The following is a 14,015-nucleotide window of genomic DNA, read 5'->3' as shown; positions in this document are numbered from 1 at the left end:
TTATCGTCATATTACCTCTCTGAAGCCCAAGAAGGCACAACCATCGAAATAGTTTTTAGCAGAGAACGCCTAATCCTGTTCTTTCACCTGGAAAATCTGTGACAACTTCAGGATCCTCCACTTCTCTAGAAACCTCCTTGTAAATCATGGAGCGCTGCAATACCCGCAGGAGAATGTTCCTATTGCACCCATTATCATTATTTCCTTCACTGTTCACATCGTTCCAGAAAATTTGCTGTGAAAAACACGTTTTAGAGAAAACCAAAATAAGCAGTATGGGAACACTCTGGAGTTAATATGGGAAAGAGGGTGGGAGTGAGGCACCTGGGAAAGAGGCATTTCTCCATGGCAGATGAAGAAGGGCAGGGGAGAAGGGGCAGAGACAGAGGAGTCCCCTGTTCACAGAGGAAATTGCAATGAGCCCACACAGGTGAGAAAGCTCAGAGGGGAAGAAGCCGCTGAGCTCGCAAATGCCCAGCACGGGCTGTGCAGCAGAGCTGGCGATTGCAGCTGGGGAGGGGAGGACTCCACTGCGAGCTGAGCGGGAAGAGCCCCTTGCCATGGCTGAGGCCCCAGAGGCACGGAATGCTCCCAATGCCACTGGCTGAGGGACAAACGGCGGCTGCTGCTGGACGAGCCACAAACGCAGCAGGAGCATTTCAGGCACGCCAAGGACAGGCCATTGCTCTGCCTGCTCCCGCTGCTGCTCCCTTGGCTCCCGCACAGAGGCGTTTCCGGCACCTCTGTTCTCTCGCCGCTGCGACGTGCTTTCTGACTCTTCCTCACTCAGCAAACACGCAGCTTGCTCTCGCCATGCACCTCGCACATCTCATCCTCACCGTCTTGCTGGGACAGCTCCTGGGTAAGTCCTGCCTTCTCTCTCAACCACTCGTCTCCTTCTTCCTATTCCTTTCCTCACGAAATCCTCAACAGCCCCTTGAGGACCGTGTTGGGAAATGTCAGTGATTCGAGGGGAAAGGCTCAGAAGAATAGGTTCCTCTTTGTTGTTTTGCAAGTGTTCGCTGAAGAAAGTCTTAGATTTGTAAAGGAAAAGGGCAGGGAGAGTGAAGAAAACTCCGACCCCTTCCCTGTCTTTTCTCTCCCCTTCAATCCATCTCCCTCTGCCTCTCTCTTCTCATCCTCCTGCTCTCAGCTCAGGAGATAGAAACTGTCTGTACTCTCTAACATTCTTTCGATTTGAATATAAATGCCCAGATCCTGTCAGACGTCTCCCAGGCACCTCAAAGTTCGCATTTCACTGACATTAACAATGTGTCTATTGTTGCCCTCAGGCTGAAACTGCTCTGCCACGGCTTCCAGTGATCGATCTCTGGGCTGGCAGCACAACCAGGACTCCCTCTTTCCAAGCTCAGCTTTGTGTTACTCAGGGATAGAGGAACCCTCAGAGGTGACAAGAATGGGAAGCAGGATGAATCTTTTCTACTGAACCTCGGTGGGCTCCTGAGGCTACTGAAGGTGTGCTAGTTACAGCAAACAAAGTTCAGGCATGACAAGTTGTTCCCTGGTCCATTGAACAGGAGGAGCAGGAGCAGGGACACAGCCTAGCTCAGCTTTGGGTGATGCAAAGGAAAGAGCTCTGAACTCATGTCCTAAATCTGTCTCAGCTCTGCTTCAAGGCAGGGATCTTTCTCGATTAGGGTTTTCCATGCACTTCCTATAGCTTCCCGTAGTCCTTCCCTAAGAAGCTGCTCACCATCACTTTCTTCCAGGCACCACGGGGCAGATCACGGTCACCCAGGAAGATGGAGAAGTCACGGTGAAGCAGGGACACCCCTTCCACACCACCTGCAAATACCAGACCAGTAATTTTTGGGTATTACTCTGGTACAAGCTGCGGAAACGCCAATCCCCCCAGCTGGTCTCCTATCAATCAGGGACTGGCCCCAAGCACAGCGGCCGTATCACCACGCACCTGAACACCACGGGGAAATACAGTGTCCTGAAGGTGGAGGAAGTGGAGCTGTCTGACAGTGCCTTGTACCTGTGTGCTGTGCAAGACACCCTGGTGCAGGGAGCTTCCTCGGCTGTGCAACAACCCGGGGGAGGGAGGGCATGTCTAAGTTCATGGTTGGGGATGAAAGGGATTCTGATCTCGACAAGATTGTCGCCACAATTTGCATCCAGAGTTTGTACAAATTTGTGATGGTTTGCATTAGGTCCATTCTGACACTTCCTTTGGGAAAATATTCTGGACAATTTTAACTGATCTCTGCATTATGCTGTCTTTAAGTAAAGAAATATATCCCCTCTGCATGCCTGGGACTTTGTCCTTTCACACTCCACCCATGCTGATTTTGGCCCCACATGTTCGCAGCACAGCCCAGGGCTGGTTCTGTGTTCCTGCCCTGCGTGCTCTTGCAGCAGCCCCGTTTGCATGGACACACGTCAAGCACAGATTTGTGGATGGCTCCACACTGCTGTGCACGAGCCTGTGTCTGTCCGTGTGTGTCCCTCATCGGGAGGGAATTCCCTGACTGTGCCAGGGACACCGAGCACTGCTCTGGCCCTGCACAGCACAGAGCAGCAGCTTCCCAGGCTCAGAAGGAGCCCGAGTACAGCTGAGTGCTGACGGCAGCTGCTCGCTACAGATGTGTGCAGGGAAGAGGCGCTGAAACGCAGCCCCTGTGTGCCGAGCCCTCCCTTTCGTGGCCCTGCAAAGCTGACGCTCCTCTGATGTGGATGGATGTGCTTGCGGTGCAGTGTGGGTGGTGTGTGGGACGGGACCCAGCTGTGTCCTGTCCCTGGCCGTGCCAAACGTCCTTGTGTCGCTCGTTGTGCTGCTGCTGCTGGCAGAGGCGGGGGCTGAGGCCGGCCGGGGCGGAGCTGGCGGCGTGCGAGAGGAGGCGGCACGGCCGCAGCAGAGAGCCGGGGCTCAGGGCCACAGCGATGCTCGGCCGGCGGAGCGGCGCCATGCGGCGGGCTCGGGGCACGGGGCTGGCGGCGCTGGCCGCGCTGCTGCTCGGTGCGCGGGGGTGGCGCCCAAGGGGCCGCGCCCGGGGCTGGGCTCGTCCCGCACATCCCTGGAGGCTGCTCTCCTGCCTGGCTTCTTCACACAGCTCTTCCCGCGAACTCTCCACCTGTTCATCCTTCCCTCTTCTCCACCCCACACCCCCTCAGAATTCTTTGCCTTACTCTGCAAAAACTTTGCTTTTTTTGCAACTTACGCCCTCAATAGATTGCCCCTTAGCTCATCTCCCTTCTAAATTTTGTCTTTTCGTGCTTTCTCCCACATCCTGCCATCCTCCAATGACTCTCCTGAGCGTTCTGTCGTTGACACATTCATCGCTCCACAAACGATTAATGGACACTTCTGTCCCTGCCTATCTTGATATCCCCTGGAAACTGTTTTCTTCACCGTCTCTGTACTTGCGGACTTGGTTCTCTGCAGCAGGGCAATGTGGGATTTCAGGTTTGTCCTTTTCTTTCCCCGGCAGTGGCTTCAGGCAGAGCCCAGGTGCAACAGGAGCCATTCCTGGAGACCACTGAGGGCACCGGAATCAGAATCAACTGCTCACACCCCAACAAAAAGATCGTGGATTTCATCCATTTCTACCGTCAGCTCCCGGGCCGGGGACTCGAATTCCTCGCATCCAGTCCTAAAAAGTCCAAGCCTGTGCCGGAGATTGCAGGACAGCTGTGGGTGTCGGAGGACGGGCGTTGGAGCTCGCTGTGGCTCAGGCGGCCCCGGCGCGGGGACGCGGCCGTGTATTACTGCGCGCTGGGGCCACGGGCAGAGGAGCCGGGGCTGCGGCCGGGCACGAACCGCCGCGGGCGGGGCCGGGCGGGGCCGGGGGCACAGCGCCGCCCGCGGCCAGCAGGGGGCGCTGCCGCTCCGCCCGCCGGGGCCGCCTCGCCCCGCTCGTCCCCGCCCAGCAGGGGGCGCTCCCCACACCGGAACCGACACCGGCACCGGCAGCTCCAACTCGGAGTCACCGAGCGCGCTCAGCCCCTCTTCTCACTGCGGGCTCCGTGCAGCTCAGCTCCTGACGGCAGCAAACAGCCCCGCCCGGCCACAGTTCCCTGTGCACACTGGGATGGTCTGTGTGAGGCACGGACCGCAGCAGGGTCCTGCACAAGCCATCTCTTGCTCCTTCCCAAAGGGCTTTGTGCCTTCTGGGGAACGTGGCATCCTCCGGCCTGTCTATAAAGGTGGGCAAATGTTGTCTCAAACATGAATCCGCTAGGGTACACATTCCCACCCAGCCCATGTCAGGTCTCTTTCCTCTGTTCATCTCTTCCCACCGCTGCTGAGCTCTTTTTGCCTTTCCTGAAGGCCAGGCGACACCTCAAGGTCGTTCATGTGAGGAACCAGCAACAGCATGCTACAGTGAAATTTTAGCTAGGTCATATATCGGATCTGTTATGCCTATAATATTTTTTCAAAATAAACTCTCTAGAGAGTCTAAGATTACGTCTGGATGCAATCACTCTTAAACTTCCCACTGAGAAGGTGTTCAGAGTGCATGGCGGTTCCTCCTGATTCTTGGGACTTGATGGACTTGCCTGAAAATTTTACCCATAATCTCTGCAGGAAATGAACATGTGAACCTTGCCACCAAATCCTGTTAAACTACTCTTGGATTTGCCATTGAATTTTGTTAACTCTCTGGTTTATTTTAGTGAATTAAATGCTGCCTCTCTCTTATGAGAAAAATACATCTCCAGTCATCGAACTCCTTGTGTATTTAAATTCAGCAGCTGGGAATGGGGCAGTTAAAAACCAAGAGAAACAGGAGTTACAGATATGGAATGAGTTTGGCACAGGCAAGAATCAGCTCTGACCTGGCAAAGGTCCATTCCACCAAATTAGAAATACTTGTCAGAGCTCAACCAAGTTCACTTGTCTTTGTCTCCTCTGCCCTGCCGGGGCCACACTTTCATCTGGGGTAAATGGTTCCCTTGCCTGGCAGCCGTGCTTGATTTTATTCTTCTGACACCAAGAGACACCAAGAACTTAGCCCAGACCACTTTTGCTTCCCGCTTCTGCCAGGGCTCCTTCTGGACTCTAAAAACCTGGAGCTGGAACATTCTGCCGAAGGAAATACAAAACCAGCCAAACAGGGTGAGGTCACAGCGTGGCACACAGTGCAGTTGTTTTTATTTCTCCATGGGTCTCCTAACTGTGGTGGGAATCGCCTCATCCTTGTCACCTTGAGCACTGAGCAGCCCTTGAAGATCCTGATACATTATTCCTTTCTAGGCTTTCCCTCTTGGAGATCTGCTGTGTCACCCCCAGATGCTGGAATCATTCTTTGCCACCAGCACTACCTCTTGCGTTTCCTGATTTCATTCTCCCACTTCTTCCTGGGTATGACCGGGTTCCTGATCCTCTCAGCCATGTCCTTCTGGCATTATGGCACTGTCTGCAAAGCCCTTGGTGAAAAGCACTATCATAACAAAGGAAGCCAACTGCCATCCAGTGCTGTGGACATGGGCAGTGGGCTCCGGAGACATCTCCTTCCAGGTGTCACTGCTGCTGAAATGTCCTTTCTGCACTACAAACATTGTTAACCATCCTTGTGTGATGCTACTCTAGCATGAGCGTGGCCTGTTGGGGCTGGGTTGACCTTGGCAGTGTCAGACAGCTCCCAAGCTGCTCTAACACTTCCCCTCTATTAACAGGACAGCAGAGAAATTGCAATGAAAGGAAGCTGGGTTCCCATAAAAATAGGGAGATCCCTCACCAGTTTCTGTTATGGGTAAAAGAGAGTAGATTTATGGAAGTTAATTTATTTACAAATTATAAGAAGATAAGGAGAAATAAAAGCAAACAGCAAAGCACTTTCTCCACTGCCTTCCTTTCCTTCCAGGCTGAAGATCGCGCCTGAATTTCTGCCTAGGCCGCTCACCAGTGGACAGGAAATGGAGATGTATTCAGTTCATAACACCTCGGGCATTTCTTCCTCCTCATGATCTTTCCCTACTCCGGTCTGTTGTCCTTCCCATGGGAGACAATCCTGCAAGAATCTCTCCAACAAAGGTCCTTTCTAGGGGCTGCAGTTCTTCACCAACTGCTTCTGAACGTGTCCTGTCCACAGAGTGCAGACTTTCAGGAAGAGATGCCTCCAGGATGAGTCCCCCGGGTGTCCACACATCCTGCCAGAAAAGCAGCTCCAGAATCGGCTCCTCTCCGTGGAGGCACAGTCCTGCCAGGACCTTGCTTCAGTGCGGGTTTCCATGTGTCACACCTTCCTTAAGGACACATCCACCTGCTGTGGCTTTGGATCATTGATGGGATGGATTTCAGTTTTACCACGGACCTTCATAGGCTGGAGGGGGACACCCGCCCTCACCATGGTCTTCATCACAGGCTGCAGAAAGATCAGTGCTCTGGTGCCTGCAGAAACTCCCCTCCCTCCTTCCTCACTGACCTTCCTGACTGCAGAGTTGTTTCTCTCACTGAATCTCACTCCTCTCTTCCCGATGATACTGCACAATTCTTTTTGTGTCTTTTCAATCTTTTCCGGCAGAGATGCTCTCTCTGACAGCCAAGGAGCCCAAGGTCTTGAGGCCGGCAGGGCCCTCTGCCTTTTGTGCCCCTTGTCTCTTCTTACAAACACGTTCCCCAAAGGCCAATTCTGAAATCTCCAGTGCCAGTGGAGTGGGAATGGGAAGGAAGAGATGGTGGGGGACAGGGGAGAAAATAACCTGTCGGTCCTGTGCTCCACGGGACAACCCGCTCCCGGTCCGCGCACTTGGCCCCGCTGTCCCCGTGGGCCACAGCTCCGATCGCTGCCCCGCTCCCACCGCTCTCGCCTCCCCCCCGCATCCAGGACCCGGCGGGAGCCCGAGCGGCACCGGCGCAGGGCTCAGCCCCGGGGCGGAGCTGGCGACAAGGGAGGGGACAGCAAAGAGGAGAAGCGGGCGCTGCCGGAACAGAGAGCCGGGGCTGAGGGGGCAGCGCGGCTCGGCCGGGGCGATGCGGCGGTGCCGGGGCGCGGGGCTGGCGGCGCTGGCCGCGGTGCTGCTCGGTGCGCGGGGTTTGACACCAAGGGGGCCGGGGCTGGGGCTCCAGTATTTCCCAGCGAAACTGGCGCGGATTCTTGCCTCTATAACGCAGCTCTTTCTCTCTCCCTGCCTTTCTGCCATCTCTCATCCCCAGAAGTCTTCATGGTTTGTTTCGGTAAACCCTGCTTGCGCATATTCCTGCTTTTCCGTGCACCTGTTCTTCACTTTAACTCTTCATTGCTCCATCCATGCCTACATGTGTGGATCTGACTTTTGCCTAACCTCTGCATGCACGAATTTCGAATTCCTCACATTCACTTCCAGTCTGGCTCTGCCTTGTGGATACTGTTCCTGACTCCGTCTGGCAAAAAACTCGCAGAATGGCACGTTTTTGACGATGTTTGTCCTTTCTTCCTTCTTTCCCAGCAGCGGCTGCGGACACAGACCGAGTGCAGCAGAAGCCGTGGGCAGAGACCACCGAGGGCACCGGCCTGAACCTCACTTGCCTACACCCCGAAATTACTGCCGACTCTACCCAGTGGTATCGCCAATTCCCAGACCAAGCACCCCAGCTGGTAGCAACGGCTGTCCGAGGCACCAAACCCGTGCTGGAACCAGAGGGGACTCTGCTGGTGTCGGCAGATCGGCGTTCGAGCGCGCTGTGGCTCAGGCGGCCCCGGCGCGGGGACGCGGCCGTGTATTACTGCGCTCTGGAACCACGGGCAGAGGAGCCGGGGCTGCGGCCGGGCACGAACCGCCGCGGGCGGGGCCGGCAGGGGCCGCTCCGCTCCCGCCTGACGCCGCTGGGCGGGACCGGGACCGAGCCACGCGTGGAACCCGCCGGACCCCGGCCGGGAGCCACCACGGGCCCAGCCTTCCACGAGAGACTCCTTCGAGCACAAGGATGCTGCCCTGCAATGTGTACAAAACAATTCTGCTGGAGAGGGACATTTAGCAGCGGTCGAGGGAATCACGGAAGGTGTTTCTGAGCGTAGTGGTGGCCGAAGAAAGGCTCAGGAAATGTCGGCTCGTTGCTCGGTGAGGAAGGCGACCTGCTCAAACGACAGGGAAAAGGCTGACACACTCAGTGCCTATTTGCCCTCATTTTAACTGGTGTCGCTTCTCCTCAGTTCCAGCACATCGCTGAGCCTTCATGAAGACTTTCTGGGAATAAATCAGCACCCAGAGTAGAAGAAGTAATTCAAGAACTCCTACTGCACATGCACGAGTTCACAGTATCACAAAGACACTCTGGAGCTTGGACACACCCAAAGAGTAACTCACAGCTCTGCATTTATGAAGAGGTGTGTGCACACACATTTCCAAAGCAGACCCTAGCACTGACACTTCTCCTTCTGGCATGTCCCCACCGATGTGCAAACACACACGCTCACTCCTATTCCTGCTCCTGCACCCAAGTCCTTGCACACACATCTACGTGAACATTCCGGTCCAGAGATGTGCACACACAAAGCACATCCCAAGGTGTATCTATTCCCACACACTTACACATACGCCCTCCCTTCTTCCCTCCTCAGCTCACCCTGATGCTCACCGGTTTTTGCCTCCTGATAGGTCAGCATTGGGCCGCTGCTTTCGATCCTGCCCTGTTAAAAGTGCCTTCAGGAAAGTATTGGGGCCTCGTTGGACCTCTTACCCACTGTTCAGCCTGCGAGTACACAAACTATGCCATGGCCTTGCCTGACTCCTTGTCCTTCCCCACAAGGCTCCAGCCCTGCTGCTGTTGCTCCCAGGTTTCCTCAGCAGCGTCCATGGCTGGTTGTGTCCTTGCCTGTGTTCCTGGTTTGTGTGTGCTTGTGTTCAGGCAGGGTCCACGAGAATCCATATGGGAGCACAAATTCATCAAATTCATGCAGGAATCCATCCCGATGTGTACGACTGTGTGTGTGTGTTCTATTGTGTTACTCAACAGTGAAATGTGTTGATCGCACTGGAGACGCTCTCTGCTGCTCTGCCCTGAGCATCACAGAGCAGCATTTTCCCAGACTCAGAAGGAGCTTGAGTGCAGTTGAACAGTGATGTAGCAGCCTGTAGGAGATGAGTCCAGGGAAGAGGTGCTGAAATGCAGCCCCTGCTTCCCGAGCCCTCCTTTTCCAGCTGCTCTAAACATCATGCTCTGCTACTGCCAATGGCCGGCCCCAAGAAGAATGGTATCACCCAAGTTTGGATCTTTAGCTTAATCCTGTTTGAAATGTTGGCAATGCCTCAGCATGGCTGTGAGTGCTCACACAAACAAAAACACAGACACACGGACACACAGATACACGGACAGGTCTCTGCAGCGCAGTGCACAGCTGTTCTCCCCTGTGCTCTATCAGGTTGGTTTCATGGACGAGGAGAAAGGCTGAGGCTTCATTCCGACCTTCCGGATCCCGTGTGAGGGGATTTCTTTCCAGCGCCCTGAAGGACAATTGAGGAGTCCCCACATGACAGCAAAAGAAGGACGTGACGAAGCAGGTTATGGGAGGGAAAGAAGCATAGGCACTGTCAATCTTGAGCTCCATCACACCAGCCCGACCCTCTGCCATCCACACCGGCCCCGCTGCTCCCGACGTGCAGACACCCGACCGCCGCCCCACTCCCACCGCGCTCGCCTCCCCTCCGTGCCCAGCCCGGACTCGCCGAGCAGCGGCGGCGCAGGGCGCTGTCCCGGGCGGAGCTGGAGGCGGTGGAGAGGACAGGAGAGGAGTGGAGGCGTGCGAGAGGAGGCGGCACGGCCGCAGCAGAGAGCCGGGGCTCAGGGCCACAGCGATGCTCGGCCGGCGGAGCGGCGCCATGCGGCGGGCTCGGGGCGCGGGGCTGGCGGCGCTGGCCGCGCTGCTGCTCGGTGCGCGGGGGTGACGGCCGCGGTCACCGGGCTACGTGAAATCGGCCCCAGCCCAAGAATCATTTCTTACTCTCCTGTTCCTTTCCGGTTCTTGTTTAGCCAGTATTGTGTCCTCTCCCGTCATACTTTCTTCCCTCCGTGATGTCATTTCTTTTTAATGTGTCTTTTTTACTCCTCGTCCTTATTCAGACATACATACGTGCATGTATATATTAATCCCGCAGTCTCAGCCATTGCATTTTTGTAATTTCGTTCTGATTTATCCTCAAACCTCCCGTAATAGATTTTTTTCTTCAAACAAATATGCTCAATTAAATAATTTCTCATATTTTATAGTCAGAAAATATACCAGTTCGCTGTGATCTGTCTTCCTTTGCCATCTCCACCTGCACAGTATTTTCTACTAAAGACATGTTGTTCTTTTCTCCGGTACAGGGGCCGTGGCCAGAGCCCAGGTACAGCAGGAGTCATCATCGGAGACTACCGAGGGCACTGGAGTCAACATCTGCTGTTCACACGCCAACATAAGGACAGGGGATACCATCTACTGGTACCGTCAGCTCCCGGGACGAGGACTCGACTTCCTCGCACTCACTGTGAAAGCGTCCAAAGAGCTGCCGGAGATTGCAGGACAGCTGTGGGTGTCAGAGGATCGGCGTTCGAGCTCGCTGTGGCTCAGGCGGCCCCGGCGCGGGGACGCGGCCGTGTATTACTGCGCGCTGGGGCCACGGGCAGAGGAGCCGGGGCTGCGGCCGGGCACGAACCGCCGCGGGCGGGGCCGGGCGGGGCCGGGGGCACAGCGCCGCCCGCGGCCAGCAGGGGGCGCTGCCGCTCCGCCCGCCGGGCCCCAGGCGGCTCCGCAGCTCCTTCGTGTGCCCCGAGCCCGCGCACAGCGACACCGCACAGCCCGGCACGGCCCCGACACACGGCTGCCAGCCTGCCTGCTGCGGGACACAGCCGCCACACACAGCCCCGCCTGCCCTCGCTCCCGAGACGCCCTCTGCCTCTCACCAAACTGCTGCGCCCGCCGCCTCTGCCATCGCCTTCGGCCCTCCGCCCACGCCTCATGCTGCTCTCAGCCTGCTTGGCAAAGCAAACAGCTGCTCCGGGACAGCATCTGTGCTGGCAGCTGACAAAGAGCTGCACTCACAGGCAAACTGGGGCTGTAACCTCTGTAGGTGATGGCATGAGAGGTGTTTGCAGTCATGCTTTCAGAGGTGACAAAGAAATCTCCATCTCTGTCCCTGCAGAAATGTCTCTGTTCCGTACTGGAACGTGCGTAAGAAGCTGCATACTCACCTGGATGTGTAAGGGACGTGTACTTTGAATCTCAGATGGTATATTGGGAATCGTTTCTGTACATTTTCTTCTCTTCCACAGGTTTCCCATGTATCTGCATTCAGCACCTTCGTGTAGGACTAGGACATATAGGAGGGAAAAGAATAAATCTCTTGAAGTATACACGCATTTCAATTCATCTTATACTCACGTTCCACCCTAAACTAATTACTTCCTTTCCCTACACATTAGTAACCTCTCAGGCATGCTGATAAGCAGATGCCAAGGTTTCAGCCGTCTTGCAAGTGTTCGGGACAGACACTTGAAAGAGTAAGCTCCACATGAGGTTTCTCTGTTAAGAATCGCTCTAGAGATCCCCATTTCCTCTGGGGACAGGAGCCTTTCAGCATCCTCAGGAAATCATTGGAATGAGCAAGTTCAGCAAAGACCACAGGCAGGGCATGTGAAAGGCAGGAATATCTGGTTCTCTAAGGCTCAAATCACGCCCATTTTCCTTTCCGGAGAAGAACAAGGGAAAGGGAAAGCGATGAGGGAAGCCCACAATGACACCAATGTAGCACTAGGTAATAAGGGAATGAAAGGGGCAGCTCAGAGCTCATCAACATATAACTGGTCAGCCTTTAGGAACCAGCGGCTATGAATTGGTTCAGGCCGAGTTTTCTCAATGGAAAAAGGTTAGAGATTATGAGAGAGGACATAGAAGCCCCAGGAAAGGAGAATCTGCGGTGATGTTGCTATAGGGTCAGCAAGGATGGTTGCAGGTTTCTCTTCTCAGCACAAATGCAGAATTCTCATCTTCCTGTACATGTCTTATCGTCTTATTACCTCTCTGAAGCCCAAGAAGGCACAACCATTGAAATAGTTTTTAGCAGAGAAAGCCCAATCCTGTTCTTTCACCTGGAAAATCTGTGACAACTTCAGGATCCTCCACTTCTCTAGAAACCTCCTTCTAAACCATGGAGCGCTGCAATACCCGCAGGAGACTGTTCCTATTGCACCCATTATCATTATTTCCTTCGCTGTTCACATCGTTCCAGGAAATTTGCTGTGAAAAACACGTTTTAGAGAAAACCAAAATAACCAGTATGGGAACACTCTGGAGTTAATATGGGAAAGAGGAGGGGAGTGAGGGACCTTGGAAAGAGGCATTTGTCCCAGGAAGATGAAGAAGGGAACAGGAGAAGGGGCAGAGACAGAGGAGCCCTGTTCACTGAGGAAATTGCAATGAGCCCATACAGGTGAGAAAGCTCAGAGGGGAAGGAGCCGCTGAGCTCGCAAATGCCCAGCACGGGGTGTGCAGCAGAGCTGGCGATTGCAGCTGGGGAGGGGAGGACTCCACTGCGAGCTGAGCGGGAAGAGCCCCTTGCCATGGCTGAGGCCCCAGAGGCACGGAATGCTCCCAATGCCACTGGCTGAGGGACAAACGGCGGCTGCTGCTGGACGAGCCACAAACGCAGCAGGAGCATTTCAGGCACGCCAAGGACAGGCCATTGCTCTGCCTGCTCCCGCTGCTGCTCCCTTGGCTCCCGCACAGAGGCGTTTCCGGCACCTCTGTTCTCTCGCCGCTGCGACGTGCTTTCTGACTCTTCCTCACTCAGCAAACACGCAGCTTGCTCTCGCCATGCACCTCGCACATCTCATCCTCACCGTCTTGCTGGGACAGCTCCTGGGTAAGTCCTGCCTTTTCCCCAAGGCACCCGTCTCCTCCTTCTTATTCCTTCTTCCAGGAAATCCTCAACAGCCCGATCAGGAAACTAGAGAAGATCGGTGATTAGAGGAGAAATGCTAAGAAAAATCGGCTCCTCTTTGTGTTTTTGCAAGCGTTTGCCCAAAAAGTTCTTGGATTTGTAAAGGAAAGAGGAAGGGAGAGAAGAGAATCCTTAGAGCCTCTCTCTGTCTTTTCTCTCCCCTTCAATCCATCTCCCTCTGCCCCTCTCTTCTCATTCTCCTGCTGTCACCTCACGACATCTCAGCTGCCTCTACTGTCCCGCATTGTTCCCATTTACATGTAAATCGTCCGATTCTGTCAAACCTGCCCCGGCATCTCAAGTTCTCATACCACTGACATTGACAGAGTGTCCCTTTCTGCCACCAGGCTGACACAGCTCTGACACAGCTTTCAGTGATCGACCTCTGGGCTGGCAGCACAACCAGGGCTCCCTCTTTCCAAACTCAGCTTTGTGTGTACTCAGGGATCGAGGAGACCTCAGACATGACACGGATGGGGAAGCAAGATAAATCCTTCTGCTGAACGTCGGTGGGCTCTTAAGCCTCCCTTTGAGCACAAAATTCAGACTGTTCTGATGTCGTCTGAGCGGTGAAGTAGGAGCAGGGACCCAGCCCAGCTCCTTTCAATGTCTGGTTGTGCTGAGAGCTCTGAAACCCTGCCCAAAAGCACTCTCATCTGTCTGTCTGCACATCTCAGGTCTTCCCTGCAGGGCAGACAGCTTTCTCCACTAGGGTTTTGCACCCAATTTGCTTTTCCTGACTCTAGTTCTTCCCTATGGAACTATTGACATTGACTTTCTTCCAGGCACCGCGGGGCAGATCACGGTCACCCAGGAAGATGGACAAGTCACGGTGAAGCAGGGACACCCCTTCCACACCACCTGCAAATACCAGACCAGTAACTTTAATGGCTTGTTCTGGTACCAGCTGCAGAAAGGCCAATCCCCCCAGCTGGTCTCCTATCAATCAGGGACTGGACCCAGGCACAGCGGCCGTATCACCACGCACCTGAACACCACGGGGAAATACAGTGTCCTGAAGGTGGAGGAAGTGGAGCTGTCTGACAGTGCCTTGTACCTGTGTGCTGTGCAAGACACCCTGGTGCAGGGAACTTCCTCGGCTGTGCAACAACCCGGGGGAGGGAGGGCATGTGTAAGTTCATGGTTGGGGA

General features: G+C 54.8%; 1 protein-coding gene, 1 long non-coding RNA gene and 1 pseudogene across 2 annotated transcripts; 2 read left to right on the top strand and 1 right to left on the bottom strand.

Moving 5' to 3' along the window:
• Positions 1-2,931: 2,931 nt before the first annotated feature.
• On the top strand, positions 2,932-7,464 carry LOC148221117 (uncharacterized). The gene is made up of 4 exons (XM_088179489.1): positions 2,932-2,983; positions 3,456-3,990; positions 6,060-6,186; positions 7,396-7,464. Exons 1-4 carry the CDS (start codon positions 2,932-2,934, stop codon positions 7,462-7,464), a joined length of 783 nt encoding a protein of 260 aa, XP_088035615.1.
• A 1,688-nt stretch (positions 7,465-9,152) lies between these two features.
• LOC148221115 (uncharacterized) lies at positions 9,153-12,265 on the bottom strand. Its single transcript, XR_015808581.1, has 2 exons — positions 11,117-12,265; positions 9,153-9,390 (listed from the first exon to the last, which is right to left on the bottom strand). It is a non-coding gene; the product is annotated as an uncharacterized LOC148221115 (long non-coding RNA).
• LOC148221116 (T cell receptor alpha variable 4 pseudogene) lies at positions 9,766-11,007 on the top strand (annotated as a pseudogene).
• Positions 12,266-14,015: the final 1,750 nt, after the last annotated feature.

This window comes from Sturnus vulgaris, chromosome 27, assembly GCF_052056855.1.
Source record: "Sturnus vulgaris isolate bStuVul1 chromosome 27, bStuVul1.hap1, whole genome shotgun sequence".
Lineage (NCBI taxonomy): Eukaryota > Metazoa > Chordata > Aves > Passeriformes > Sturnidae > Sturnus > Sturnus vulgaris.
Note: the sequence above shows the minus strand (reverse complement) of the source record. Positions and strands in the feature narration are given on the sequence as shown.

Bases quoted from the DNA above. Each gene is read 5' to 3' on its own strand.
- LOC148221117 (XM_088179489.1), top strand. From the start codon at position 2,932: ATGCGGCGGGCTCGGGGCACGGGGCTGGCGGCGCTGGCCGCGCTGCTG. The intron at 3,991-6,059 runs GTGCAGCTCAGC...TCCTGTCCACAG, and splicing joins CTCTTCTCACTGCGGGCTCC to AGTGCAGACTTTCAGGAAGA. The intron at 6,187-7,395 runs GTGCGGGTTTCC...CTTCTTTCCCAG, and splicing joins CCTGCCAGGACCTTGCTTCA to CAGCGGCTGCGGACACAGAC.